At 40.4% G+C, this 24,696-nt stretch overlaps 3 protein-coding genes across 8 annotated transcripts in view; 1 reads left to right on the top strand and 2 right to left on the bottom strand.

Annotated features, from left to right (window-relative positions):
* The window catches only part of edaradd (EDAR-associated death domain), a 23,593-nt gene extending 11,137 nt beyond the window's left edge, over positions 1–12,456 (bottom strand). Inside the window, exons 1-3 of one of the 3 annotated variants that reach the window (XM_015363273.2) lie at positions 12,367–12,456; positions 11,087–11,204; positions 9,081–9,317 (exon numbers count right to left, since the gene is read on the bottom strand). In XM_015363273.2, coding sequence (XP_015218759.1) covers positions 9,081–9,120 — 40 coding nt within the window. In that variant the 5' untranslated portion in view covers positions 9,121–9,317; positions 11,087–11,204; positions 12,367–12,456. Of the gene's footprint in view, positions 1–7,432; positions 7,467–9,080; positions 9,489–11,086; positions 11,205–12,366 lie in introns of those variants that run through there. The other 2 variants (XM_015363272.2, XM_015363274.2) reach the window with 2 other exon arrangements.
* On the top strand, positions 7,694–20,159 carry hyls1 (HYLS1 centriolar and ciliogenesis associated). Of its 4 annotated transcripts, none has more exons than XM_015363268.2 (12): positions 7,694–7,785; positions 13,317–13,419; positions 13,824–13,910; positions 14,330–14,397; positions 15,700–15,935; positions 16,034–16,092; positions 17,283–17,446; positions 17,534–17,579; positions 17,655–17,718; positions 19,044–19,125; positions 19,413–19,445; positions 19,820–20,159. In XM_015363268.2, the coding sequence occupies exons 2-12, from the start codon at positions 13,320–13,322 to the stop codon at positions 19,949–19,951; spliced, it is 1,071 nt and encodes a 356-aa protein (XP_015218754.1). In that variant the 5' UTR covers positions 7,694–7,785; positions 13,317–13,319; the 3' UTR covers positions 19,952–20,159. The 4 variants fall into 4 exon arrangements, with proteins under 4 accessions (XP_015218754.1, XP_015218755.1, XP_015218753.1 ...); XM_015363269.2 differs by lacking the exon at positions 7,694–7,785 and adding an exon at positions 12,528–12,758 and having other exon boundaries at positions 17,286–17,446; XM_015363267.2 differs by lacking the exon at positions 7,694–7,785 and adding an exon at positions 12,528–12,806.
* Positions 20,101–24,696, bottom strand: mrpl4 (mitochondrial ribosomal protein L4). Its single transcript, XM_006638824.3, has 9 exons — positions 24,531–24,696; positions 23,886–23,967; positions 23,340–23,508; positions 22,339–22,390; positions 21,999–22,116; positions 21,423–21,529; positions 21,079–21,188; positions 20,425–20,498; positions 20,101–20,324 (listed from the first exon to the last, which is right to left on the bottom strand). The coding sequence occupies exons 1-9, from the start codon at positions 24,618–24,620 to the stop codon at positions 20,176–20,178; spliced, it is 951 nt and encodes a 316-aa protein (XP_006638887.2). The 5' UTR covers positions 24,621–24,696; the 3' UTR covers positions 20,101–20,175.

The following is a 24,696-nucleotide window of genomic DNA, read 5'->3' as shown; positions in this document are numbered from 1 at the left end:
TGCAGCAGACATTTATAAAGCTGCTAAGATAAACTTCAGTTTAGATGTACAAATTTCCTATTCCATGGATTTATTGTCAAAAATAAAAACAAACATCACCAGCATATTTTTTTAAAAGGGCAAAAAACAAATCACTGCCTTTTTGCCATATAATTCTAACTGCCACCAAACCAAACTAACTAAATGTAACTCACTAAAACTAAACTCAATGGAAAATGTTGTTTTGCTGCTACAACAGAGCTGAAAAAAAATCACACCACTTTTCTCAGAGCAGCAACAGGGGAAAAGCAAGGCCATTTTATAAAATATCTCTGTCAGCCAGGATCTCTGTAAAGTCATTGTGTGCCGATCGAGCATTTTCAGAAAGGAATGCTGCTGACCTTTCTTAAATTACACTCAATATAGTACGCTTTTCCCCTCACAAATCCAGTGTGGAAAGTAACTTTCAAACTTCTACACTGAACACATTGCCTTTTCAATTATTCTTTATTGACCAGAAACCTCTATTACAGATCTTCTTGACTCTAAACTGTATATACAGTTACATAAATATGTTAAAGCTTATCTACTAAAGTCCTCTGCTGATTAACTGCGATTCTGTCATTGATTAAAGTCTTATCATTGCAAAGCTCTGATATTACATATTTAAGTGTTTACGACTTGTGTTAATTGTTTATCAAATGTGATTTCCAAACCCTAGTCTAAAGTGTTGCCCTCTACGGAGACAGAATTGTTTCTTGTCAAACTCCAGTGCAGAAATAAGGCCATCAGCAAACTAGTTCACCAGCACATAGTGAGCATTATTGGTGGTTAAGACGCTGGTACCTGCTAATTCAAGAGTCCAAGATTGCTAGGCTTACTTAGCCAGTTCAGGGAAAGCCACAGTGGTGTTGTGTCAGTTCAAACCAGTGAAATTAAATTTGATAGCTCAAATGAGGTTGCTATTTCGTGATTTTTTATATCAGGACTTAAAGCTTTTTATTCAAAAAGAAAAGAAAGAAAATGTGGTCTTCTACCTGTATTCATATATTGTTTGACACTATTTTTTTAAATCTTGATAACGTTTCTTGGCACTCACTGACAAACTCATTAGACTCAGTATGTTCAGTCTAAAATCTTTACCATTTATGTACAGACATATTCAAAAGCATTGTTTTTAATAAAGTTGCAAAAATGTATTTTTTTTTACCAAAATGTTATGACCTAAGTCCACAACTATGCTTAAAAAGTCATTTTTATCTGAAGAGTAAAGACTACAGACATTTTATCACCATTAAACGAAAACTATATTCAGACCATTGATGTCACTCAGTAATGGAGTAAAGGCGGTAACGCTTCCTAATCCTCTACTTCTTAGAACTGAACCACCCACTCAAAACACGCGTATTATAGCAACTCTTACAGTATATTGCTGTGAGAACACACATATATGCACAGAGACAAAAAACATCTCAAATTGTTGTTAGTACATGCTTTTGGCCTTTCTCTTTGTTTCTTCCTTGTGTGCCAACTAAAACTTGAATATATAGCCTAATCCTTTCAGAATTCCTTCTCAGGTTACACCAGGCGAGTCAAAGACTGTTGCCTCAGTTCTGTTTCTTTTATGGCTAAACTGGGCTGCTAGGAAGCTGTGTGCTCAGACACATCATCTGCTGCAGGTGCTGAAATCTGTATATCTTACATTCAGCTAAAGGAAAATGTTCAGATCACCATCACAGTTAAAATGCCTTAAATATATTATCTCCAATCTATGATACACTCTTTTATTTGAAAGGGCTCACAGATTACAGAGACATCTTTGTTCTTGCTATGGTTCATTGTGAGAAACCGAGTAATGAACCCAATCTTTTTTGAAAAACAAAGAAAAAATAGAAATTCCAATCTGAAGAGAACAGTCAGACAGCTGAGCACTTCACTAACTGTACTTACTTTAGTGTGCTTTCAAAAACAGTCTTCATGTATACTGTACTGTAGGTCTCATTTGGAGAATGGACACTTAGCGGTAAATTCAATAAAAATGATTTTTACTATCCCACAATCTGGCTCTTAAAGGCCATTATTAAGAGGGTGAGGTTTAGTATCCAATTGATCCAGTCCTGCTCCGCCGACAGCGAGGTGGCTGAGGTGTTCATAAGATAAGGAGTTCCAGGAGGCAGGAAATGCCCCCAGGAGAAACTGCCTTGTCTCGGGACGCTGTGATGCTGTCAGTTTCAATTACTTATAAGTAATTGAATTATATATAATTACGACCAAACCTAAACAGTGGTGGGTATTCAAGTACTGTAACCAGGATTCCCTAAATAAAACTGTGAGAAGAACTTTCCAGAACACCACCTCAAGATCTCCAGCTAATGCCCTCATCTTTGACCATTCACCCACGCTGGACTTTCTCCAATTTGTTCGTTTTAAATTCTGTAGATACAATTGCACTACTTGAATTTTTGTCACCTAAAAGAAACCGTCCAGACGTTCAATAAATAATCTAGGTGCATTCCTTATGTTGTCAGAAGATCACTTTCCTGTCTTCCATCCATTTTTAAAGTGTACAAATGGTTAAAACAACGCATAAAAGGATAATATATGTGTACAACCTAACAGCACTAAACACAATGTAATCAGTGAACATTGTTTCCAGGTTTTGAGAACTTTGCAACATGCAAATACTTGTTCTGGACAGAGTTCAAGAAATTAATTATAAGCCACTTCATAATATATTCCTTTCGGGTGAACGTATTCTACAATGAACCCAAACTCTCCTTTCATTGACCACCCACATCTTATTTTAACAGTTTGAAGAGTGCTTGTGAGGTTTGAAATGCTGATTGCACACTGTAAAAGCTAGAGAAATACTTTATTACTGAATTCCATGAATCCTCCTGCAGCATGTAACAAAGACCATGAAGAGCCATTTAACATTTTGACACCTAACTAGCAGCTGAATGATTGCTATGAAATACAGTGTAAAAGACCAATTTGTTTTTTTAAGAATTAACAGCAATTCAAATGGTTTAAATAAATAGAACATTTAAGTTTACACTGCGCACTTGGTGTTGTTTTGAGCCTTTATTCCAAGCCAGATGGCAGAGCATGAGTAGGCAGATCAATCATAAAGACTACAGGCCATCCAGCACAGCCGGTGTGAAAAACTGCCTCTTTTTCAAATCAAGGTCATAAAAAATAGTTTCTCTTCATAGGTGACGGCCTGGTATATAACAAATGGTGTGACACGTAATCTCAATGTGTGGATTTCAATTCATAAGTAACTTTCCATGAAATCCATCACTGCAAACTTCAAAATGAGCACTAAGCAGCTGGCCAAAGTTTAAGCAGAAGCAATTTGCAATACAGACATGCAGACTGAGTCTGCCAACTTGAATTCCACCTGACAAGTTATTTATTAATATACAGATATACAGGACATAGCCCCAAAACAATTCAGATGTTTAACTGAAAATGTATCATTTCAGTCACTTGTGCTGAGCTGTCCTAACATGATAAAGCACTTACTGTGAGAAAAACAAAGGGGCAGGGATAATAATGTGAAAACATTTAGCAGTTGTGGATATGACACACAATTACACATCCTCTCAGGGGGAAAGGGGGACTCTAGTTCACGGCTAGAATAAAATTATATCTAGACAAACAGTTCTGTGCCAAAGTTTGGGTTTGTTTAAATGGTACAAAAGTGAGGCCATATAAGACATACAAAAACCATAAGAAAAATCTAACAAACCCATCCGGACATTTGGTAAAAAGCTTCCTGAAGTGGTACTGCCAGCCGTACAGTCCAAACATGACCTGATGCATGAGGACAGAAAATGAAAAGGAAGACATACAAAGTAGTAAGTCTGTACCATCCTGTACCTTCAGTATAGGAAATGTTGAAAAAATGCAAATAAGCATAAAAATCACATTGTACATGTAAAAATGAAACAGACTATAAACCACATCGTGAGTTACTGGCTGTCATAGAAGCAATCACAAAGTGCCCCACTCTCAGGGACTATAAAGCTATAAGCAGTGATACCGTTCCACTGGCATGAATGGGATGCGAATGCTACTGTATGGCTCCTAGGAAGGAAATGTCACATGGTAATCCTGCACAAGCCTAGCTACCGAAGGCTACACCACAGACAGATCACAGCCTGCCATCTTGTTTCTGAAGACGCAGCGCGAGGCTTCCACGGCCCTGTTGATAACACAAGTGGTTCAGACAGAAAGATGCAGTGATGCTCTATACTGCGTATGAGAGTATATTCTCTACTAGATGCCCAGAGAAGCACTGGAGATACCGCTAAGAACAGGAAGAAACAGGCTAGTAAAAGAGATCAAAATGGATGTTGATTTCTATAGCCCAGTAAAGTCTTTTCATTGTTACCTTTCCTCAACAAGGTTAAGACAGACAGCTGAACATGCATTGAGACCACTTCCATTTTATACATGATGTACTATACATGAGTTTTAAAAATGAAACTGAAGCTCACAACTGGGATCTCTACTTGTCTGTCACCTCTCTCGTAGAGAACACAAAGTGAGGCGGTCCCATCTTCTCTTTGTACCCATGCAGACAACTGTTGGATTTCACCCCTCTAAGGTTTACAGTTCGATTTAGGGTAATTAGAAGCAAATGACAAATGTCTTCAAATGTGCGTCACAGGCAATTCTCAAGTCAATTCTCAAACTCACATCACAATAGTCAGCACTGCAGTTCAGCTGACTAACTGTAAGCCATGTGTTCTTCCTAGTTCTTCCTAGTCTGTGGGGGCTCACAGAAAGAGCACAGGGGTTCGGGTGTGTAAAATCAACATTCAACAAGCAGAAAAGCCCCGGCAGCAAATATAGAAATAACAGTAGTTTTAAGCTATACTGATTCGTTATTTGAATGCAATCGTATTCCAAAACTGAAGCTTCTTGGCGAGAGTGACCTCTCGAAAACAGATCTGCAAGGGAGATAAGGCTGAGAAACCCTGCTCCACTGGACAGCGGATGCCAGTTTTAGACGTCCCCCTGCTCTGGTCAGCAGGAATCTCACCTCATAACGTCCTGTCGACCACATGGCCAGACTGCTGCACGAGCCATTGTTTCAGCATCACTAGCACCAGTGTAATTCCCGAACCCTTCAACATGACAGCACCCCTCCATGCCAACCTTTACTCAGGTCTAAGGCCACGTTTATACACACATCCCTGACCCCTGTTTGATTGACAATATTGCCAAGCTAGCTCATTACTGTTGTAGTCCCCTGCCAGTTCAACTTTATACACAGTTTTGTGGTAGTTTCACTTCACCAGAGGCAGGGGTTCTAATGGAAATGGAAGCACAGCAAATAAATTATACTTCTGCTGCTTTGCTTTTGATATCAAAAGTAGATATAAAGGAAAGAATATCATATAAAACAACAACAGTTTGGTGAATATTTGTATAGGTACTGACAGTAATTGATCATGGTCTAAAGCTGTTCTAAAGCCTACCTTCTGTTTCTGCCTTACCTATCAACAAAGTCAGTGATGATGTCAAACTTCAGCTGAACTGAGTTCTCAGCTGTGCCACCAGCACCTGAAACTGTCAAGCACAGTAACTCTTGGCAGAACTTCACAGAGACTTGACAACAAGGATCACCCATTTCTTTGCTCTTATGCACTGGCCCACTGTATAGTTAGAACTTAATCTGGTCCCGAATCTGGGCCGATGCATACATTAAACTCAGTCACCAGCAAACTGCACCACTGATCTGCATGTTGTGGTACAGGAACATCCTACAACTTGTGTGCAACGCCAGTCTATGTGTGTGTCATTATCTCCACGCCTGCGGTGGGTTTCTCATGCAGCAGTCCCTGCTAAGAAGGTGATATTCACATTTTTGGGGGGAAAAACTTTTTGCAATATTTACAAACAGTGAACTAATGTCACAGCCAAAATGAAAATGTCAAAAGCCAAAATGATCAAACTGGTAAGTGACATATAAATAGTTTCAGTATGAGCCAGCACTTAGGATCTAGTTCAGTCAAGCCCCCTTCTAAAATTATCCAGTGAACCTTCCAAATAGATTATCCATACGAAACACAAAACCTTGTAATTGCAAAATTGCCTTGAAATGAAAAGTTAATGTTTGTAAAGCATCAACTGTCAGCATTTAGAAGCACTACAAACTGAAGCAAACTGTAGTATGAGCTGCCTGATCGGAAACAGCCACAGGAAGGATGGACAGAGTTGGGTACAGTGTACTCCACTAACTTTATATCCTTCCTGTGCAGTCAAAAGTACAGTCTCTCCTGCAGACACTTTCAACTCCTTGGCTCACAGGAGGCCACCAGCCACTTTCTGACTCAGGGATAACACCTAGCAAAGTCATCAATGCTTTTAAAATGTTTTTTTCATGGTATAAGAAAGAATGATTTTATCACCCCACCTCCCATTTTGCATTAAAGTGTGTTCAATAACACCTGCAAAGTGAAACCATGCACACTGTTTAACAATGAATTCAAAACAAGGACGATTTTTAGCTGATTTTCAGCTAAAGCAAAAGACATACCAGACTGAGACGGCCTGTAAAATCTCTTATACTCACATTTAGAAAAAAACAGCTTTAACTTTGATTGCTTGGTCTACAAAATGCATAGTTCAATAGGAAGAGAGTCTCAAATGATTCTCCATCTCATAGTTTGCAAAAAAATAATCAACCTCACACCTGGACCCACTCTGGGGAGGAGTGCTCAGGACTTGTGACATACTGGACAACGGCTGTACACGGTCACATGTTTCTTGAAACATTAATGTTGTACTCTTGCACAAGGTTCTTCAATTAAATTATTTCTGCAAAACACCCAACTATATAATCCTGTACAAATATAAACTGGTTTGGATAAAACATGACAGGCAGCATGTTGGAGTAGTGGTCAGTACTGCTGCCTTGCAGCACTGGGGCCCTGGGTTCAATCCCAGACCTGGGGTGCTGTCTGTGAGGAGTTTGCATGTTCACGATGCGTTTGTGTGGGTTTCCTCTGGGCGCTCTGGCTTCCTCCTACAGTTCAAAGACATACTGATAGCTAAATTGGCTTCTGTGGAATTGGCCCTGGTGTGCGTGTGTGTGTGTCTGTGTGTGCCCTGTGATGGACTGGTGTCCTGTCCAGGGTGTACCCTGCCTTGTGCCCGTTGCTTGCTGGGATAGGCTCTGGCTTCCCTATGACCCTGAATTGGACGAAGTATCTAGAAAATAGAGGGCTGAATGGAAAAATACTTATCAAACATAGTAGCAGTGCTGTATATTTAGCTGTATTTAGCAGTAACATAAACCATAAAAACTGGTGACTTCAGGAACTGCAGTGATTCAAAACAAATGAACAAAATCAAAATACAATCAACCGTTCGAAAGTGAGCAATTTCATGCACGGCAAGGGATTCAGGCTCGCAGTAAATCAAAAGATGTTTTTACCTCTAGAGACATCAATCATTTTCCTTGTACTGCAACAAGCAACAGCAAGCCATGTTACGTGAAGACACGGGTTGCTTCAGAAACACGTCAGAAATACGTTTAAAAGGTCAGAATTTCACCATGTGAGAAAGGTCCAGACCTCACAGCGCAGTAGGCTGCCTGGAGATTTGACTGGCATCTCTCGCTCGGGACCCGTTATTATCAATGTTATTATGAATCACACACTAGCCCAAAGGCTATTTTAAAAATAGCGACCCCGCGGCGATGCATCACTACCGCAACTGGGGGGAAACAAGCTCCTGTACACGCCTACTTCCTTCCCCTTGTTCGTGCTTCAAATTTAGACGTGGCTGGTGAGTGAAATCTTTAAAATCCCTTTCAAATGTTTCACTCCTGTACGCGAGTAATTCTGATGAACGCATTGCACAAGAGCTTTCTGAAGGGCGAGATCATTTAAGAGCACATGAACTTGCCAGAGCCTATTTAAAAGTCAGGTTTAGGAGAGGGAAAGAGCTTGCATTATTCAAGTTGTGACTGAACTCTGGATTAATAACGCTACCACTGAGATAGCTCTCTGCACGTTACCACTTGCTGTTGGGTCTTTGAAGTGGGAATTTTTATATTTCAAGGGGGAAAAAAAGCATGTCATTTAAAATTACCTTCGGGAGGTAGGAAAATGTGGTTAACGCTTTCACGGCAGGAAAGGAGCTTTCAGCTAAGGAGGTTAATAAAATGACACCATTCACTCCGCAATCAAGCCTAAAAGAAATTTACAGAATCTCATGGAAATGATTCCAAATACAACTTTGTCGCATTTATTACCACCCAGTGAAATAACTATAAGATTTAAGTAAGGCAAACAACAGCCAGGAAACATAAATTGACATTACATTATATTATTGCAACTATTATTTACTGTACCTGCAATAATGTACCCATATTATCTATATTGTCAGTTGACCTGAGTAGAGGCGTCTGTTACAATAGCAGAAATAGTAAAATAACTCGATAAAGTGACGGTCCTACCGAAAACTGTTGAAAATATCGAAGAACAAACGTTTATTACAGGTAATGCGATCGTAAACGAGACTTTAAAAATCGGTGGGAATCCGCTTGTTAAGGGAGAGCAATGTTTCGATCGGAAAACGTTTTCACCAAGAAAAGATGTTTCATCTTTGTTTCCTATCACGGTCGACATCTGAACAGCACCTCTGCGCCGTTAAATACACGACAAAATGCCACAGGGTCACAGCTCGTGGAAGATGACGCCTTCACGGGAATGGTTTTAGGATGAATTATTCTAAAATGGTCCATTCTTTGTACTGTATGTTCTTCAAATGATAACATATTCCAAAATATTTGACAGTCTTGTTCTAGATATGTTTTCGCCTGCATATAAAACTGCTGAACAAAAGAATTTTCGAAAACATTGCAGAACTGATCCCACGAAGGTACTAAAGGCAGAGTACCAGCAGTATGTTAACAAGTAACGATAATATGCGTATTTAAAGACTCAATATCAGACCTTCCAACGCCTCATGTCACAGGGAGCACTGTAACAGTTGCAGCCCTGCTAACTGCTAACTCTCCGTAAAAAAAAAAAGAAAAAGAGAGAGAAAGAAAGAAAGAAACCACGGGGGACGCTTACCATAGCAAGCGTGCTCCTCAATCTTGTTCAAGCTCGCCATGCCGCGGAGCCTGGGGAGAGCAGAAGCGGGGAAGACGGCGATCAGCGATGAGGGACCCGCACCGACCTGCAGCGCCCTGCTGCGCTCTCGCTGGAGTCTGCGGTACTCGCACCTGAGCGCTCTCCTGCGCTCTCTCGGGCAGGCGGAAGTCCCACACAAAAGACACGCGAGTTCAGGCTCGGCGTTCAAGCTTCGGACTGGGGACGAAATTAAAATAAATAATAATACTAGTAGTAGTAGGAAGAAGAAGGATTTCGGATCACCCGCTAGATGTTTACCATCCAGCGCTTTCTCTTCGCTCTAACACTTTTTTTTATTTTCCATTGCCTGGCCATTGAAGGTGCTCATGTACCCGTGTCACACCGACAAAAAAAAAAAAAATTCCTCTGCGTGGGGTATACGGACGTTCCAACGAAAAGAGGAAACTACGAAGTCACTAGCACCGCACAACTGAAAAAAAAAAACTTGTCTGGACGTGTGGGGCTACGACATTAGAAGAAAAAAAGTAAAAATAGCAGCATAATTCTGTAGCTCAAGTGCATTATTCTGTGTACTTTCTAAACATCGATAGATGTTAGAAGATGATAGAAGTCTCTTGTGTCTCAATGATTTTGAGCTGTAAGGGCATTCACGTAATAGGAATTTCCATTTGATTGAATATAATTATTTTTCACTGGGATTTCTTTATATATGTATTGCCACAAAAACTGAATACTGTCCACTGCGTAAATATCGGGTCATTACCTCAAATGGCAAAGCACAATCGTGATTACAGGACTATGTCATCAAAAATAACCTGGAAAACATGAGGATTACAAAAAAAAACCTTCAGGCTTTCGAAATTTCAGAAAAAAAAGCTGAGACGTTTGTTTAATATTTATAAAGACGTATATGTTAGTGTGAGAATTGATATTGGGTTCCAGTAAAGGTTATTATTTGTTTTCAGAAAGTTTTATCATTAAAATAGAAGGATCTGTATCATTTTGTTTTCACTCTGTCATTATAGAGTGTTTTGTGTGACACAAAATCCCAATTAAATACATTGAGTCCATGTTGTAAAACAAATAAAATGTGAAAAGGTCAGAGGGGTGAATTCTTTGATAGTCACTGTATGTTTGCAGTGGACTCTGTAAATGACAAGTACTATCATGCAGGTGCACTAAGATGGAATGCAAAATCTATAAAACTCACCACAAAATCAGGAAATGCAGAGAAAGGGGATTTTTTATATGTAGCCCCAATTACTAATGTTTACAGAGGCACAACTTCAGTTTCATAATTTGCATAATTACATTTTCCTCACCTTTATCAAACAGATGACCATTTATCAGGGTGTTGTTCACCGATTCATCCCCAAGCCAAATTCAGAACCAGCGAAGAGATCAAACAGAAGTGAAACAGCAAGGACAAAAGTGTCCCCCTACTTCTTGAGGTGTGAATTTTAGGAAAGGTGTCAGAATACAGTAAAAACTTCTACTTTTGTATATTTGTTTTGGATACCCAGTTTTGTGTTCCCTATTTTTGTCCAAGCATAGTGCAGGCTCGTGCTGCGTTTTATAATCAGGATAGCTTAGCATAGATCCCAACCAGATTTCCTCAATAGCCAACAGAAACTCCTGGGCAGAGTTTGCAAGGAAAGTGAATGGGAGGGAGTAGGAGGAATTAACTAGAGCAGGCTTTCAGATGTTGCCAACGGATCAGACTTTGTCAGAATGTGAGGTTATGTAACTATTCTCTCTAACTACTTCCTCTTCCCTGTATTGACTGTTTGTCCTTTGTCGGTGCATTTTGCATCTACTTAAATTAATTAATTAATATATAGTATTTGGCAACAATGGCAGAACATTGTGATACATCATTTTTGTGGTTTTAGTTTGTGTATGTAAGATTAAATAAACAGATTCATTTTAGTCTGGCTATTTTTTCTCTACAACATTACCGTCCTAAATAATAAAAAAAGACATACCAGCAGGTTAATTGGCTTGTGGGGAAATTGTGGGATGGACTGGCATCCTGTCCAGGGTGTACCCTGCCTTGTGCTTGCCGCTTGCAAGGATAGGCTCCGGCTCTCCTGCCCCTCTGAACTGGAACAAGTGGTTAGAAAATGGGTGGATGAATGTGGTTTTATGATGCTGTGACAATATCTCATGGCCTTGTAGTGTTGCCGCAGTGTTTTTGTACCAATGTGACTATGTGGCCATCTGACTAACATTTTTCAATCTTGTTTTGTAGAGAACATATACCCTGGATCTTTCAGTTTTTGCAGTGCTGTATTTTTCTGCTGTCACAATGCTGTCAGAATTGTTGCAATGTGGCCGCAACAGTATTTGGTTAAGTTGGAGGTGTTTAGAACAAGGCGAGCTCTTGTGTATAGCCTGTTTATGTTCTTATACTGTATACTTAGACCATGAATTCTTTAATAAAATCAAAGATGTGGATGCGATTATTTTGCAAGAGATCTGAAGCTGTTCAGACATGTCCATTCAGTGCTCCTCAGGCTACAGGAGTTCAGAGCATCCAGCCTAGAACAGATTGTAATCAGACATGAGAGACTTTATAATAGTGTGCAGTGTGGTACAGAGGGGTCTCCCTCACAGCTAAACTCCAGGACTGCAGACTGATTTCTGTCTGCACGCTACATGACCCCCTCTGAATAACTGTGTTAAAATGTCAATACTCTTCATTATCTCCACAGATCTGCCATCATTTCAGGCCCAATGCCTGAGTTGTTTAGCACACAGTGGAAAAATCACACTTTTGGACAGTCCCCTTTATACCACACACAGGAAAGATCACACTTGTCGTAAGAGGATGGGAATCGTTTGTGCATTTCGGCAAGGCACATCATTAATGACAGGGTCATATGTCAGCTGTTAAAGGAAGCAGCCTGGATCCTTCTTCAATTAATATTTATATGCAACACCTCTTTTTGAGTTCACAGTTAAATCAATTCTCTTATGAAACTACGAAATCAAACACAATTATCAGTCGTGTTTCAGGCTGCAACCACATCCTACATATTCATATGTAGATCATGTGTTTGCCATGAATGACTTTTATCAGGCTCTGTCGGAGAGCTGGAGTCGAGACAGGCTGATGTGCAAGCTCTCTTTAAGGAAAAAAAAAAAAGATTTTCTCTTTGAAATGATCACTATGTCTATCCGGACTACCTAGTCCACAAGCTTCAGTATGTGTTTTTTTTTTTCGCCGCAGCCAGATATGAAACGAGAAGAAGAAGATCTTCACCTTTCCGATGTCACCTCCTCGTCGCGAAGTAGATCTTGTAATTTTGTAGTTCTCACCGCTTGTTAGGCGCCGTGCGTTTGCGCAGCTGAAGTGTGCTTCCTTCACCTCTCGAGTGTTTGAATGGTTATTTTTGTAAACGCCGCAGGGGGGCGCTGTGTCTGGAGCTCGCTGCTTGCCGGCCCCGTGTCGCTGCTCTTGTCTGGCTGGTCTGCGCGTCGTTGTCAGGCTGTAGTAACGGCTGCACTTGGGATGAAAGGTGCTTGAAAGTTTGGCGGTGGGGTGACCGCCGACTCAAACGATATGTTTTTATGAGTCCAGCAGTTGTACACGTTGTATCGGTAACTCTTGGTGACGAAGTTGGCATCGGGAGGGGGACAAAATCGTAGGAACAGGTACGGTGCCGCTTTTGAAACGGATTGTTTTTCCAAAATAACCTTACGGTACGTTGTTGTTTTTATCTGGTTCTTTGTAATATTGCAAGCACTGGGAAGACCTTTACAGCTTCTCTCTGGTGCCTTGATCGGATCTGTGTCACGGATTTGTAAAATGAAAGATGACTTCATCAACAATCAGTCTGTTTTATGATCAATACAATTTAGGTCTGATAACCTCATCGTAGTGTCCACCTGTATTAAGTTTTTGTCAACCTTTAGACACTTTCTTAAAAAACACTCTTGGATACCTTTTCATCATTTATGGTCTTGGGATGCTTTTGGTAATTATTTCAGCTATTGAGGGTGAGTTGTAAAATGCTCCTTTAGAAATTGTAAAGCGATTTTAGTACAACTAGCTGTATAGTTGATAGTCGGAGGTTTTATCATCTGTGTTTCATTAAATATGCCTATTTATTCCGTTGAAGACCGGGGGAATGACGATTTCTTGCCCATTTTCACTTACGAGACTGTGAAACACAGCTGCGATAACTACTTTGTGTTGTCTCCGACTTGTAGGAGATGGAGGATATCGATTTTACAGAAGACGAAATTGAACAGCAGTTGGCCGTATTGGGATATAGCAATATTCCACGACACAGACTCCGGGAATTCAAACAAGGTATGATAATAATAATTCGTGGACCTGAACTCATTGTTCAGGAATTATTTAGTGATCTGAGCTCCTTCTTCCTTGAGTTTGCTGGTGCAAACCTTTTCACCCCAGTCACTCAAAATCCCTCTGCGGATTTGAAAAGGCTGTGTCAGGGGTGTCCAGTCCAGTCCAGGTCCTGGAGGGCCAGTGTGTCTGCAGGTTTTCTATGGCTCTTTTAAGCAGCAGCCTTTGCAGAGCTGGTATCTCATTTTAATTGGTCAATTTGCAGACATTTTAGGATTTTAAGTGCTTGTGTTTTTTTTAAGCAGCATATAAAATGAAATCGTTTTTCAGACTTTGAACAGAAACAAAAATGCGTTAGGGAGTAATGTCAAACTTCATATTTGCAATTTTAACCTTTTTTTATCTAGATCTTGAACAGCTGATCCGACATGAGAGATCAAAGAGCCAGACGTCAAGTGGAAGAGACACACCTCAGTCTCACAGCAGTGCCTACGGTAAATAAGCACACCACATGATGAAAGACACGCAAATCAACAGCACGTGCTACTGCCTTAATTTGCAAGTGAGCGGAACATAGTGCTTTTAAAAATGGAAAAGCATCATTATTGATTAAGTGTCAAGAGTTTGAATGATAAATAACAGTCAGAAGTGTCTAACTATGAAGTTAAAATATTTGAAAATGTTGCTTAAAACTCACTTTTTTTGCTGATAGGTTCAGTGGGAATATGTTTCTAACATAACTGCCTCTCTTCCTTTTTCTGTGATAGTCTGGTAGTTAATTCTTAATCATTTGAGGTATTGGTTTTAAAATTATACTGAACATTTAATAGGCTTATAAATAAACAGCAGGATACTTGCTGCCCTGTTTGAGAGGAAAGTCCCCTGATTATTTGTTTTTGTCTTTTTCTTTTAGCTTCCCAAGCTGAGGCGATGTATAAGAGACTATGTGCTCAGGACAGATTACCCCAGCCACAGAAACGGGTAAGACTCAGGGACTTAAGCAGGAACAGGTTCCTTTGAAAAAGCAGGAACACTGAACTTGTTTGCTTGTTTACACTGAGCCCGGAGCCAAACCGAAGAGGAACTCTGGAAGAGGTGGCTGGAGAGCAGGGTCTAGTTTGCCTTCTAAACTTAAATTTGAAGAAACCAAAGGTCTTGGTTTGTTGGCAAATATGGAAAGAACTGTATGGTGACTGCTTCAGGAGAAAGGTTTTACTGATATTCTAGCAAATACATTCCACACCACATTCCAGGGTAACGCGCTGGGACAAGCATATGTTGGGGAAAATAAATGTTATTAACAAACCAAATAAAATGAATGTAGAAGGTTTCGCGAGAGTGCTTGAAATAAAATGAAAGTATGGAGCCAGCCTAAACAGTACAGCTACATCTATGAGGGCCTTTTAAGGTAATAGATCCACTTTTGGAGCCCTGAGATTAGACAAGAAAAGATGCAGTGGGAATATCTTCAACACCTTGGCACTCCGCTATCAGTGCGTACGAGTGTGGAAGCCTTTTCCAAGGACTGAGAGTCAGTCCTGCTTTCTGTGGCGTACAAAAGTTGTTGCACTCTCTAATGTGATCCTAAACGGTTGAAAACTGTGAAGTGGAGTCAGATATTGTGTAGAAGAGGAGAGTGGTGTTGATCAAAAGTGTATTCCCATTTTGTGGTGGCATTCCTGTGAAAAATATGAAATTGTTCATGCCGGCATTCATGAGTGCAGCGGTGATAACTATTCCTCCTGTCCAGATCAGGAACTGAGTGATTTCTGTTTGGTTTGACATCTGAAGGCTTCTTTCTATGGTGATCATAAAGAACTGGTTAGAATGGTAACCTGTGGGTGTAATAAAAGGTGATACAGAGTCCGTGTAGAACTGTTTTATGTATCAGATTCTAGGACATTATTCACTCTCAGACAAAACATGGCCTTTGTTAGCTGAGTACTGTAAAACTTCATGAGTGTGGTCACCTAACGTCAGGTTAAAGATTTGTTTTCTTTCAGTCTTATCTTTGAAAAGGGCATAGTCTTTGGTTGAGATTTATAATGATATGAATGAGCTTCTTAAGTGCTAAAATAAAGATTTTACTCTTTTGTTCAGTCTGTCTTAAAACTATATGTATAAAATGTTTAGGTTACAATGTTTTGGATGTATGTTTCCGTTCAATAAATTACAAATAGTATTTTGTACACTTGAAGGTATGCCTGATAAAATGTTTAAAAAGATGATGATCTTCTGAGAATTTTCTGTTTGCATTAAGAAAAACCTCTTATTTCTTATCAGGTACCATTTTCTGAATATGGAATGGAGAACCAGAACAACATTCAGCAGTGTGAGCCTTACATTCGATATTCTGTGGCACCAAAATTATCATGGCCTGCTTCTGCCCCCTACAGGCCTGACATAGGAATTAGCCCTCACAATTCTAGCAATTCAGCATCAGATACCAGTAGATCAGCAGGTCTTGCAACACAGCCAGGTGATCATGGAAAACCTGTGTTGAAGAGGAAAGTTCTAAGGTATGTTGCTGCAACATTTCTTGTGTGAAAGCTGAGACCAGTATTTCCAAATTGTTTTTTCCTCATTTATTACATTACAGCATGTTTGTACCCTTCAGGAAACAGAGAGGCCAGGTCCATGTTTTTGACGAATCAACAGAAAGCAGAGCTGATTCAGGTATCCAGAATTTTTTTCACTGCTCCGTATTTTGTGAGAGAAATTGGGCATTTATCTATTACATATTGCATTGAATCTAGCCCAGTAAATCTCTTCTGCTATTTGTTCTTTATGCCATTACATACTGTATATTGGGTTAATTGTGAAACGTTGAGATAGCAAACATTGACTTCAAGATCGTAGGGTCTATTAATTGACAAGTTAACGAGGAGAATCTGCTTCTATGGGTTAACACTATAAGCCCCTGGGGACAGCTTTGCCTTTAACAAATATGCATCCCCCTTCCTGAAAATGATCTAATCCTCTTAGCAGTTCAGCAGCACTTGGTTCACCCATCTGCTGCAGCCGGTCACATAGGCAAGGTGAAAAGCACGATGTATAGAATGTATGACAACTACTGCCAAGAAGAAAGTGATGAGGAAAACTGCTCCTTGTCCTCTTCCTTTTGGTCGGACAAATCCAGTGATGAAGAGCGTGAATGTTTTGAAGAGGGTCTGAAGGTGGACCCTGATCCTAGATGCCATATCAGGACTGAAAAGTCTATGAAGGAGGAGGGTGTGGAAGCAAGCCCAGAAGCGAAAGGGAATTTTCAGCATGATGAAGGGGACACGGTCTGTCCAGAAACTCCAGCGAGCGAGCCGACGTCTGGCTATGGAACACACAGGCCGGACTCGGAGGGGGGCTATGAGAATGAGGCCTCATGGGACAAGTTGGACCAGAATAGTCAGGTTTCCCATGAGAAAGGCTGTTGGGAGGAAAATATTCCTGAAAGAGAGAAAGTTGAGGAATCGGGGGATTTGGAGAATCCTTCTTGTGTGGGGAACCTGGGCAGTTGTAAGACAGAGGACTTGGATTATGAGTCTGAAGAAGAAGCCATGTTGTTTGAAAAACAGGATAGCAAGAATGAATATGATAAAGGTATTCTTTAGGTCTTATAAAATTTAATGTTTTTCCCATTCTTTTGTTCAAGCCCCAAACAAATGTATACACTTCTTGAATGATACTTTAAGCAAATGTAAGCAACTGATTTTTGTAATTTTCCTTCACTGCTGCAAGTAAAAAAAAAAGTATTTTAAGATTTTGTTCTAAAGAATGCATACATATGTATAAATTAACTTAGATTCAAATGCAAAAACCTTTCTAGCAAATAAGTTACTGTGGTGTAAAGTGTATTGTTTGTTTTTGTTCAGCAGTGGATGTTGGTAAACTTGAGGAAGAACTAGACAGACTTCAGCTGTGTTCAGATGAGCTGGACTCTGAGGTGGACAGTGAAGAGACCAGCAGCCTGAGTGACAAAACCAGCTCTGAGGCAGAAAGGGTTTCCTCTGCTTTCCAAGTGTACAGACGAGACTTTGTAAGTGATTATTAATGCAGCAGTGCCTACACCTTTTCTATATGTTGAAAATTACCAAGTAAAAAACTTCAACTTTTTCTTCCATAGCGGAGATCAGCGAGTGAGAATGATATTCTGAGTCACCCCAAGTCTTGTAAGTAAGCTCATGATTAAAATATCAGTTATACTTGTCTAGCATCATATATTTAGAAATGTATATTTCTTTCAGTTATCCGACCACAAATGAATCACCCTCACACAAGAAATCTGAAGAAAACAGATCCCGTCTCAAAGTAAGTGATTTTGGAATCCATCCATTTTCTAACAGTTTCATCCGATATAGGATTGTGGGGCAGCTGGAGCGTATCCCACCAAACAACAGGCACAAGGCAGGGTACACCCTGGATGGGACACGAGTCCATTTGGACACACACAATTACAAATACAGGGCCAAGGACCAGTATATCCTTGGACTGTGAGAAGAAACTGGACCCCCTGGAGGAAACCCACGTGACCGTGAGGAGAACATGAAAAACTCCATAGTGTAGCAGGTGACATGCCAGGAACACAGGGCACCAGTGTTGCAAGGCAGAATTCTCACTGCTGTGCCACCCCATTTTAAACATCTTTGAGGTTTATTGCATTAATCTTTTACAATGTTCAGTCGTGTTTGATAATGAAAAGTTAGTTGCTTTTAAACAAGTGGTACACTTAAAATGAGGTATTTGTATGTTTTAATATACATATACATTTCTAAATATCAGTGCCTTCTATCTCCATGAATGTTACTGGTTTGTTTTGTTGTCTTCATGTTAAACAACATAAAGAGTTTCAGAACTGTTAAGACCCTTTATCATAAAGTCTTATACTGGTTCACCAAAAACCTAAGCTTACATGAAGAGTCAGTATGTATTTGCATGGGGTTTAATTTTGTTTGGATGGGAACCGTATGTAAGAATCCACCTGAAAATGGCCTTCACATGGCTTTTTGAACTTTTTGAACTCTCAACCACAAATTCTGTAATATTGACTACTTGAAGTAAAGTAGTCTGAGGAGTACAGTACATCTTAGTCTGCAAAACCAGCACTGACTAAAAATTAATTGTTCATGAGGAAACCTAACAAAAAGAAAAACATTTCATCCTGTCTATTCCTCCTGGGAATCAAGTAATGCCACTAGGTCGCTGATCACTCACGCCAACTAAGCTATTTTCTCTGAATAAGAAAGGCAGAATCTACAGTATACCCCATGTAGCAGATCTATAGACATCTACCTAGAGGGAGAAATGTGCTGTGTTAATGTGAAATGGAACTATATTCAGATTTATTTTTGTAAATTCTTTCTATATCGTGCACACACCTCAAGGCTCTATTTTTTAGTTTTACCAAAGCAACTTTGGATTCAGGTAAGAACTGCAAAAAACCTTTGGGGTAAAATCAGGCAAAGCTTTTCACAGCCTGAGAAGCCTTGTGCACTCCTTAACATCACATGCAGGTTCATGTTATGAAGGCTTAATATTCACAATTACATTTTGAACAAACCATTGCATTAAAACATCCTTACAATGCCTATTCCAAGCAGATTGTCAGATTTGTTTTCTGTTTCTTTCCTTTAAAGGTATTTCCAGTATAAACAAGACTGGGATACTTTCAGAGCACCTGGGGAGAAAGACCGTAAAGGACTGCGCTGGGGGATAAGGGTATGTGGATAAGTGTCTTCACATGACTGAGCCATCACTTCAAATGGAAATCTGTTCAGTAAGAAACCTAGCTCATGCCATCACAAATTTTAAACCACTTATCATGAAGTGTTTCTATGCCTTAAGATAGGACCGCCGTTTTTCCCCCATCCCCATTACTTAGGTAAGAGAGAATCCCAAACTGTTGTACTGGCACTATATTAAGTGTAGAATAACTTTTCTTTCATGGTTAAAAGAAGTTTAAATTAAAACTGCTTTATTACATATTTAAATTTCTTCTCTTTAAGGAACAAATGCTGTACAAAAGTCAAGCTCCACCTGTAAGTATGTTTTACGTCAATGGTGATTTTCATTTGATAATAAACTGTAGTTTCAAGTGACTGTTATCCTTCCGCGAGCCAGAAGAAGGCTTCATGTTCACATGTGGTTTGTCACAGCCAGCAGAGCTGTGGGCGACTTTCATTCTCAAGCAGTACTGAATTTCTTTTGATCCTAAACCTGTGAAAGCAGTAACTGTTTCTGTGCTTGAGGTTGGTCCTGAATGGCTTCTAAGAAGTTGTATAGAATATAAAAATAAACTACCGTCCTGTCCTGGGTACCCATGGTTGAATGGGTAATACTATTCACCAACAGTGATTTTGAAATTACATTCTAGTAGAGTAGTAATGTAGGAAGGGTTTTATTTTTCTTCCAGAAGCCACAGCGTATCTACGTTCCCAATACCTATGTTGTCCCAACTGAGAAGAAACGTTCAGCTCTGAGATGGGAAGTACGGCATGATTTGGCAAATGGAATACAACCTCCCAAAATATTCTATCCTTTCTAGAACACCAGGCTTGTACTGCTTTGTGCGGGAGCCTTAAATATTTTAAGTGCAATTTAAATATATTTGCATTGTTGTTGCTTTTTTTTAGTGTACGTTATTTAAATTGGGCCTTATTTTATTTTTTTAACATGCATCAGGAATGACAAATCTCTGGGGAACACATTTTAATTGAATACTGTACATACAAAATAAACATTTTTATACTTGGTCCTTTCCTTTTTTTTTTACAGTGGAAAATCGCTATAGGGTAATTTGAAAGAATAGAGTGGTGAGAATCTGCAGTCGTGCCAGAGCAGTTTCTTCTCCAAAAAATTGACAGCATCCAGCGTCAGAACAAGGGTTTCATGTTTTAGCATGCTGTGAACATTGAGACCTGTGAAAATAAGACAGGCGGTTTACATAACCACAGGTATTTCCTGACGCGAACCAAGTTAAAGGTTTGTGTTTACCCAGTCTAAACCCCAGTTTCATACCTATTACTGGAATCACATTCACAGTTTTCAGATCTGCAGTTGCCTTGAGAATGTTTCCAGGAAGGTCTTCTTTCCTGTTGTAAAAAAACAGGAAGTTTGTCATTCTGAAAGTCTGTACATTTTTATATGCATCTGTAACACTGCTCAGGCAATGACCTTAACTGTCTGCTACTGAAATACTGATACATGCCACAAGTTCAAGATTAACTTCCTAAATGCACTACTTGCTGTAGTACCTTCCAAGGTTCTAAGCAGGTAAATCTAGAAGTATATCCAGAATTCTGCAGCTTGAGTGCGAACTACATAAATTGCACTAGCTTCCAATTAAAAGGAGTGGTCTTTAAAGCACTAGCTGTAGGTTATCATACGGGCTTATTATATAAACATAATCCAGCCATTCAAAAGAGATCTGCCAATTCAATCCTAATCCTGCTGAAGACCAGGTTCCACCCAGCGGATGGTAATGCCTTCTCTTGTGCTGCACCACACGTGAAAAATAATTCAGAAATCCATTGAGACGCAACGTACTGTACATTGTCTGCTATTGTTTACATCTTTCTATGCCTTCTCTTATGTGTATTACATGCATATACTGTAGCACAGCACCGATGTTTCTAAAAGCTGGGTTTATTAACATATACACTGAATACGTACACATCTACAATCAGAACTGAATCCCCCCAGTTCCTGTATCTGGCCAAATCCAAAAGATACTGGGAATCTGGAGCAGGCATCTCTAGAGAGTCTACGACATGAAGATAATCCTGAAGAAAAAAAAAAGAAAAACTTGGAACACATACTAGGTCGACTGATACGACTGTTCTGGAAAGGACAGAAATGCCACAAGCATTGTGCATTTTTTTTTCATTTTGAAAAACATTTTATGGCAGTGAAAAGCTGCATATTCATTCAGAAAATGCCTTACAATCTGTTTTGTATAGAAGAAAAGTGCGATTTTTAAGTCTAATGTGGTTTTATTTTGGAAGTGAAATGCTTACCTGAGCAAGTTTCGCACTGAGAGCCACCTTCAAGGCCAAGACGCGCACTTTCATCGGCAGCATGTAGTAGTAACTGGTGGGTCCCCGAGGCCCGTGTGCAATCCCACCTGCACATGCAGCACAAAGAAGTCGCCTTTTACATGAGGGCTGGTGTGTGTGGCACATGCCTCCAGTTCACACTCGTGCGAAAGGGGTTACCCAGCAGAATGAAAATGAATAATGAGGATCCCAAGTGCTCCGGCTCGCCGAGTGCAGAATTAGTGCAGTGATCACAGGTTCTAGCCCTGGTCACATCACTAGCCTGTATGGGGAATCCTCAATTCGGCTACAGGCCGTTGAGGGTAGGGCAGGGTCAGTCTGCAGTGCACTCCAGCTGCCGGTGATAGGGCGCCCCCTACAGCCTCCTGGGTGCTCTAGATGGGCAGAGCGGGGAGGTGTGTGTGTGTGTGTGCGTGCATTTACAGACTTTGCAGCTGTGGGCCGAGATATGCTGAACCACACAACGGGCAGGTGGATGCAGCACGCACAGTAACAGCCGAGCAGGAGAAACGGCGCACCGGAACAAACTGATCCCACCTCCTCTCCACAAGGGCGACCTGATGCTGCCCTGGCGGGCTCTGCCACTCCCTTTCTGTTTCCATGGCTTCCGGCCGCCCCCGCTCACCTCCGCCCGGCTCTTCACCTTGGCATGGCTCTAAAAGAGCAGAAAAGACCACTGTCCTCAGAAGAGGCCCCTGGGTGTCGTGGAACTGACAGTACATCACTGTTTCTCCCACTGTGCCTCTCCAGTAGCAGGTACACTCTTCCACGATGGCCGAGTGCGGAAAACACACCGAGCCCACGGCACTCACAGCCAGACATCATTACAGAAGTTCACCTTGAGATCACGTTGCATCTTCGCTTTAGATCTACTTACGATTCTCTTGAAATTTCTCTGCCAGACTTCAACTTCGTGCAGTATATCAACCCTAAAAAAAGATTACAAATTAACATGACAAAAAGTACACATCCCAAGACTCATCCTGAGATCATAAGAGAAGAATCATAATTTAAAACAACTGAAATTTCAACATTTGATGCTCTGGATAAAGCCCTTCCTACTACTTAAGAATGTCAGCACAATGCCTTAACATGCAAGTATTTTATAGGATATGAAAAATGCACAATAAAAAACAGAAAGATAAAGGAGTACTCTGGCACTTGAAAAAGATACAAACTAAAAAGTAGAAGCATTGCAAAAACTATGATGTGAAAGACAAAAATACATTTTGTAGGGCATATTATTAAAAATTACTTCTGCAATTGTTTCCTGCACATGCTATAACTGAATTATTTTTATTAATGCGTTTTAATGAGTACAAAAATACAAAAACAGTCATCCATTTTTAAACTGCTGCGCATTTGCTGAGCTTTCCCTCTGCAAGGTGACAGAAGCACACCTCTGACAAAGTACTTTAAAAACATTTGGATGTTTCTTCTAGACCAGTAGTTCAGATTAACCACCTCAGTTTAACATGAGATCCCCTTTCTGGGAGTGAGAAACATGCCAGATATTTTTAGAAGGTAAATCATCAAGCCCAGACTCGTAAGTACAACTACTTTGTTTCCTCAAACCTTGGTATTTTAAGGTAAAGTTATAAGGAGTGTGAGAACATATTTTGAGAACCAACAGGGTGCAGCTGCAGTCAAGGGTAAGAACCACGTTTCTAGCCCTTTACCACCCTGAAAAACAGCTTCGCAGACACTTGTGAACTCTAATGCGGATTTTTATCTGCCAGTGAGCCAGCACACACGAGCAGCATCAGTCGATCTTAAATGCTGCAGCCGGCACACGTCTCCCTGGCCAGCGATAAGAGAGCGCTACCGCAGCGCAGACGCGAGGCGCGATGGAAATCGCACAGGTATACACGGGCGGACCTGGGAGGCACGGCGAAGACATCCGGGTGCAGCTCAGCCAGGCCCAGCTGGTCGTCCTCAGGGCCGCGCAGGGACCCCAGCCACGTCCGCACAGGGTGGAGGTGAGCGGGAATCTCCACCTCGCTCCGCCGCAGCACCGGCAGCTCCGAGCCCACAGGGGGGGGCCGCTCTGGAACACAGAGAGGCAGAGACAGTCACACCGCAGGGGCATCGCGCACTTGTCCTTTACTGGCAGAGCACCCCGTTCTGTTCCTTTACCTTGTGCTGGTCATGTAGAACTCCTAGAGCCCTTTACAAATATTTATATTGTAAAGTCACAGATTACAATCGCTAGTTACCCTCATTATTTTTAAACGATTAAGTTATTTAAATAACGTGACAAAATTAACACTGCCAGCTCATTTAGACTGAAAACACGAGATCCAAGTTTCCTAAAACACAGAAAAGATGTGACCAGTTTTACTAACGCTGGTCATCGGTTGTTTTAAATGGAGCACATGAGTGTCCGACTGTCATAAGCATCAGTGTTCAGAGTCGGATGCCTACTTGTATGGGGGAGTTCTATCAAATTCGAAGGAATCAGCAGATTTTTGGGAAGTCCATGGTCTCCTGAGATAGATGACGCAAACTAGACAGAAAACAGAACAAATCAGAAATGTTATTAAGCACATTTACAATAAATAAAGGACTGACCAGTATAACGGAAGTACAGAGACTTAAAAAGTCACAAATCACAAGAGTGGAATGAAAATAGTTTTTTTTTAAATAGATATAAGCATAGATTCAACACTTGATATAGAGTGCCCATTAAAGGTACTTTAAATGACACATATATAGTTGATAAAACATGTTAGTGATGTTTAGAACAAATTCATTTTAAAAAACACTACAAAATGTACAGATATAATCTCACTGAAGCGGATGAAAGGCAATATATAATAAAGGCAGAAATATAATAAATATCCAAACGTACATTTGCATTAATAAGCAATGCAGTAATATATACAGTGTAAACAGAAAAATATTAAGACAAATAAAATACCACTGCACTGCAACATTTCAAACGTAACTGGGATGTTTAGACAACAGTAAATTTTATGAACGGCTACAAGCAGTACGCTGATCCGATTTTGAAGAACTGCAGCGCTCACAACAGATGCCAGTTTAAAAAAATGTCGCAGCAGAACTTACCCTCTTGCCAATCTCTCTACAACACACAGCAGCATAAATACGTAACATGCTCGTTATCTGCTTAAAATATTCAATACACCACCAGCTCATATACTGCACAAGCTAGATTTTTGAAAGAAGGTCAACCATTCATGCGTGGGTAATACAGATACTTCCGTCCCTCAAT

This window comes from Lepisosteus oculatus, chromosome 17, assembly GCF_040954835.1.
Source record: "Lepisosteus oculatus isolate fLepOcu1 chromosome 17, fLepOcu1.hap2, whole genome shotgun sequence".
Classification (NCBI taxonomy): domain Eukaryota; kingdom Metazoa; phylum Chordata; class Actinopteri; order Semionotiformes; family Lepisosteidae; genus Lepisosteus; species Lepisosteus oculatus.
Note: the sequence above shows the minus strand (reverse complement) of the source record. Positions and strands in the feature narration are given on the sequence as shown.

Bases quoted from the DNA above. Each gene is read 5' to 3' on its own strand.
- mrpl4 (XM_006638824.3), bottom strand. From the start codon at position 24,620: ATGAGCTGGTGGTGTATTGAATATTTTAAGCAGATAACGAGCATGTTA. The intron at 22,117-22,338 runs GTAAGTAGATCT...CTGCTCTTTTAG, and splicing joins AGAGAAATTTCAAGAGAATC to AGCCATGCCAAGGTGAAGAG. The intron at 21,189-21,422 runs GTAAGCATTTCA...TTTTTTCTTCAG, and splicing joins TCAGTGCGAAACTTGCTCAG to GATTATCTTCATGTCGTAGA.
- hyls1 (XM_015363268.2), top strand. From the start codon at position 13,320: ATGGAGGATATCGATTTTACAGAAGACGAAATTGAACAGCAGTTGGCC. The intron at 14,398-15,699 runs GTAAGACTCAGG...ATTTCTTATCAG, and splicing joins TACCCCAGCCACAGAAACGG to GTACCATTTTCTGAATATGG. The intron at 15,936-16,033 runs GTATGTTGCTGC...TGTACCCTTCAG, and splicing joins TTGAAGAGGAAAGTTCTAAG to GAAACAGAGAGGCCAGGTCC.